Source organism: Penaeus monodon, chromosome 14 (assembly GCF_015228065.2).
Source record: "Penaeus monodon isolate SGIC_2016 chromosome 14, NSTDA_Pmon_1, whole genome shotgun sequence".
Taxonomy (NCBI): domain Eukaryota; kingdom Metazoa; phylum Arthropoda; class Malacostraca; order Decapoda; family Penaeidae; genus Penaeus; species Penaeus monodon.
Window position 1 is genome coordinate 6,302,286 of NC_051399.1, and position 5,000 is coordinate 6,307,285.

Consider the following 5,000-nt stretch of genomic DNA (forward strand, 5'->3'; position numbering starts at 1 on the left):
AATATTCCGTAGAATATGAATTGTTCGTTTTTTTATGTAGTTTTTATTATTATTACATAATCATCACTGTTTCTAGATTATCTGTACTGTGTTGCTGTACATATGTAATCCTGTTGTAAATGGGTCAGGCATACGCGCTAATGCAGTTTTGTGGTCGCCATATTTAACCCTTGCCATAAGAACAGGCTTTCTGCACTTATGTAGTTCTTCAGACTATCCAAACCCTATAAAATTAATTATGCAAATTAAACCTAACCACACTTTCTTTTAAAAAAAAGTAAAAAAAATGTATTTACTAACCGCATAACCATAATATGCACGAGATATGCGAAGAGTTGCTTCTAAAATTAGCTCGTTTTCCTTTGTGAGAGTCAGACCACAAGAGTGCAGTCGCGCCAGGTGCAGATTGCAAGCTCAGGTAAGAACGGAGTAATTGCCCTGTAGACGAGCAGATCAAAGGAAGAAAAAAAATCCGTTTATTTGTTTACGCGTTGCCGGTGTGGAAGAGACGCCTCGAGAGAAAACGGGAATTTAGTGCTGACTATTGTATTTATGTCTAGACTATTAGCTTGTTAGGAAAAGCTTCTTGTTAGACAGTTATGCAAGTTTTTTGAGATTTGTTTTATATATATAAAGAGTGAAAGAGATGTGGCTTTATGTTATGGTACACTGCTTTGACTGTCAGTCAAGGTTTTGCAATATGAATAAATACCTTTGGAGTGGAAATTACATTTCATATAATTGTTGTTTGAATATCAGATGTTCTTAAGAGTAGATTTCCTGTCAAATATGAAATTATGTTGTTCAATTTTTCTTCATGAAGTATTATTAACAGAAATCTCATTTTCAAATTTACCCAAACCTCCTTCCAGCATTCCTCTCCTTGTCTGTTCACATTTTATTAAATTATTTCAGTTACACGTATATGTGTATTTTAAACGTTATTCTTAACCTCTTTTATTTTCCTTTCCTCAGTCACCCCTTTTCCTTTTTTTTCCCCCAATCACGTCGTTTTGTTCGTGCGATTTTCCACAGGTTTCCCCTCCCCCCCCTCCTTTATCCTCCTCCGCCCCATTTCCCTTCGCCCTCCGTCTGTCGACCCAACTAATCACCCAACTACGTTCATTAACCACCCAACTAATTAGCCGACGATCCCCCTAATCACCTCTTTACGTTAATCATTCTTTCCCCTTTCCCATCATCATCCTCCCCCCCTTCCTCTTCCTCCTCCTCCTCCTCCTCCTCCTCCTCCTCCTCCTCCTCCTCCTCCTCCTCCTCCTCCTCCTCCTCCTCCTCCTCCTTCCTCTCCCTTCGCTCCTCTTCCAACTACTGTCGTCAACGTCTCTCGTTCCCTCTATCTTTAGTTTATTTTTCTCTTTCTCATGATTTCTTTTCATTATCTCCCTTTCCTTCTTCCCTCTTTCTCATCCCTCGCTTCTTCCCTCCGTTTCAATCCCTGTTTCCATCCCCTTCCCTTTCTCCCTCTCCTTATCCTTCCCTCTCTCCCTCTCCTCATCCTTCCCTCTCTCCCTCTCCCCATCCTTCCCTCTTCCCATAATTTATGAAAAACGAGTCACAAGCGTCCACCACTAACCACGACATCTCCTCTCTCTCTCTCTCCCTCCGCGCCCCCTGCAGGAGCTGGTCGCCTCCACGCCCAACCAGCGCAACTGGCGGGGGATTCTCATTGCTCTGCTGGTCATAGGATGCGTCTGCGGCCTGATCCTGTTTTCTGTGGTCCTCCTGACGCCGCCGGACGCAGGACCCAGGTTCACGGGCAGGAGGTTCACCCTGGCAGACGTCCTCAGCGGCGGGTTCACTCCGCCAGGGTTCGACGGCAAGTGGATATCAAGTGAGTAGATGACTACGCTTCCTGTTGCGAAAGAAGGAGAACGAGGGAGAGACAAGGAAAATGTGGGAAGAAAGTATAGACAGGCAGATAAAGGGGTGAATCGAAGGACGGACTGATTTATTTTTCTGTTGCAGAAAGTTTAAAAGGGGAAAGAAAATAGAAAGGCAGATAAAGGGATAGAAAGAGTAAAAGGGGAAAAAAGTAGGACGTATAGAAAGGCTGATGAAGGGATAGAAAGAGTAAAAGGAAAAAAAATTAGGACGTATAAAAAAAGCTGTTAAAGGGATAAAAAGAGTAAGAGGGAGAAGAAATAATAAACAGACAGATAAAGTGATAAACAGAACGACAGACACTTCCCTCGCTTAGACGATTTATGACCTAGATTAACTCGTGCAATTCAATTGTTGCAACTTGCGATGGCCTGTCCACCCCCGTCGACCGAAGGTGAGGGAGAAAGAAAAATAAGATAAAGGAGAGAGAGAGAGAAGAGCGAATCAAACGACAGGTCCGTGAAGCAAGTGTGCAAAAATTCAATATACCCGGAACCTCTCTCGCTGATTAGGCTAGGATTTCGTCTGTCTGTCTCTATGGTACTTTGTTGACCCTAATTACCCTAGTCACGCGAGGGGTAGGGTAAGGTAAAGGTATGAGGGGACAGGACGAGGGGTAGGGTAAGGTAAAGATATGAGGGGACAGGACGAGGGGACGATCTGGAAAGAAAATAATACCTAATCGTTACTTCCCTCGTTGCTTGGCCATTCCTGCACTGATTGACTCCCGTAATTAGATCTGAAATTGGGTGATTCGCTTCACTCCGAGATGCGATAATTTTCCTTCCCTGGTTTGAAGAAGAAACGAGATCCTTCAATATCTTACAAATTATGTGATTGGCAGTTTATGGACTGAATTGGATGTTTATTGCGCTGTTGTGTTGTTTGTCAACTTTTGTTTTTAGTGCAAGAGATCTCATATCCACAGTCCGGAAAGGGAGTTTCATAATCTTAAAGAGTTACGGGGGTGCCTGCTCTGGAAGTTGGGAGGGGAGGGGAGGGGGGTGCCAGGGTTGAGGGAGGGAGGGGGATGCCAGGATTGGGTGCGGGGGGGGGGAGGGGAGGTTGAGGATGCTCCGGGGTGGAAGTAGGGACCCCGGGGGATAGGAAGGGGGTGTTGGGGTGGAGTGGGGGGTATGATTGCTCCTGGGGGTGAGAGTGCCAAATGGTAGGGGGAGGAGGCGTTGCAAGGACTCAACGTGCAATTTCCCAGTTGGATATTTGAAGCTCTATTAAAGAGAGAGAGAGAGAAAGAGAGAGAAAGAGAGAGGGGGGAGAGGAGAAAGGAGATAGAAGTCGTGTATAGAAATAATGAGAAAGAAGGGAAGAGTAAGTCAAATGAATAAGAAAAAACAGAGATACAAGTAAGAGAAGGAAAAATTTGTATGAGAGAGAAAGAGGGAGAAAGAAAGTAAGATAAAAGAGAAATAGATAGAAAGGAAGAGGGGAAAAGGAAGAGCGATAGAGTCGGATCACTGTGAAAATATAACAAATTTAAATGAAAGGAAAACAAATGTGAGAGAGAGAGAGAGAGAGAGAGAGAGAGAGAGAGAGAGAGAGAGAGAGAGAGAGAGAGAGAGAGAGAGAGAGAGAGAGAAGAGAGAGGAAGAGAGAGAGAAGAGAGAGAAAGAGAGAGAAAGAGAGAGAAAGAGAGAGAAAGAGACAGAGACAGAGAGAGAGACAGAGAGAGAGACAGAGAGAGAGACAGAGAGACAGAGACAGAGAGAGAATGATTGACTGAATGATTGATAAACCGATACACTGATAGATAGATGGATAGATAGGTAGACTGATACACCGATTGATAGATAGATAGGTAGATAGATAGATAGATAGATTGATAGATAGATAGATGGATAGATAGATAGATAGATAGATAGACTGACTGATAGATTCATAGATAGACAGATAGATATAGCTATGTGCACCCTCGGTAGTGAATTCCACACTGCCCAATGTTTTTTAGCTAATTACGCGTGTAACACTAATATCTATGACAATGTTGATGGTAGACAGCGAAAGAAATTAATTGGTAATATATATAGCCAATAATTTTGTTTTAATTACAACGGTGGGTAGAATTAATGATAATGGCGAAAAAGATCCGACATTGGTCATTATATATGTATATAGGGGATGGTCATATTATTAATAATTTACATCTCATTCTCTTTCGTACTGAGTAATTGGTTATTTTGAATATAATTCGGCGTTAATGCTTTCCTCAGTAACTTTTTATATACATACATATATACATTCGCATACATACATACATACGTAAATACATACATACATACATACATACATACATACATACATACATACATACATACATACACACACACACTACGAAAACATACACAAACACACACACACACACACACACACACACACACACACACACACACACACACACACACACACACACACACACACACACACACAACAAACAAACAAACAAACAAATTCATACATGCATACATACACATATATTTCTACATACAAAACGTTTTAAATTCCGTCCCCGTTTCCCGCCATTTTTTTTTTCCGCCGTTCGGATTTATCAGTTATTTTTGAATCCCAACGGTTGATTTTCCTCTCTCAGTTCTCTCGAAGTATTTACTCTGTCGATCCTCCAGACTTAGGCGGTACGTGAGTTGTAATCTTATCAAGGCTCTGCTGTTTAGAAAGAAGAGAAAAAAACAAGACAAAAAACTTAAAGGAAGAGAGAAAGAAGGAAAGAAAAGAGAGAGAGTAAGAGAGGATGAGGAAGAGGAAGAGATAGAAAGAGAGAGATAGATAGATAGATAGAGAGAGAGAGAGAGAGAGAGAGAGAGAGAGAGAGAGAGTGTGTGTGTGAGAGAGAGAGAGAGAGTGTGTGTGTGTGAGAGAGAGAGAGAGAGAGGGAGAGAGAGAGAGAGAGAGAGAGAGAGAGAGGAAGAAAAAAAAAATACAGGTAACTTTTCTCTTTCGCCTTTAGCACATATCCGGTGAAAGGTGGGAGGGGGAGGTGTATGGTTAATGGGGTAGGGGGTAGGGGGGAGAGGGAGGTGGTACACCAACAATTAAAATAATTTTTTCCCCGAAAGTCGTGCGTC

General features: G+C 42.3%; 1 protein-coding gene across 1 annotated transcript in view; it reads left to right on the plus strand.

The window, feature by feature from the left end:
- Window positions 1-5,000, plus strand: part of LOC119580555 (dipeptidyl aminopeptidase-like protein 6) — a 180,550-nt gene that overhangs the window by 70,793 nt on the left and 104,757 nt on the right. The window contains exon 2 of the mRNA XM_037928670.1: window positions 1,639-1,852. Coding sequence (XP_037784598.1) covers window positions 1,639-1,852 — 214 coding nt within the window. The remainder of the gene's footprint in view (window positions 1-1,638; window positions 1,853-5,000) is intronic.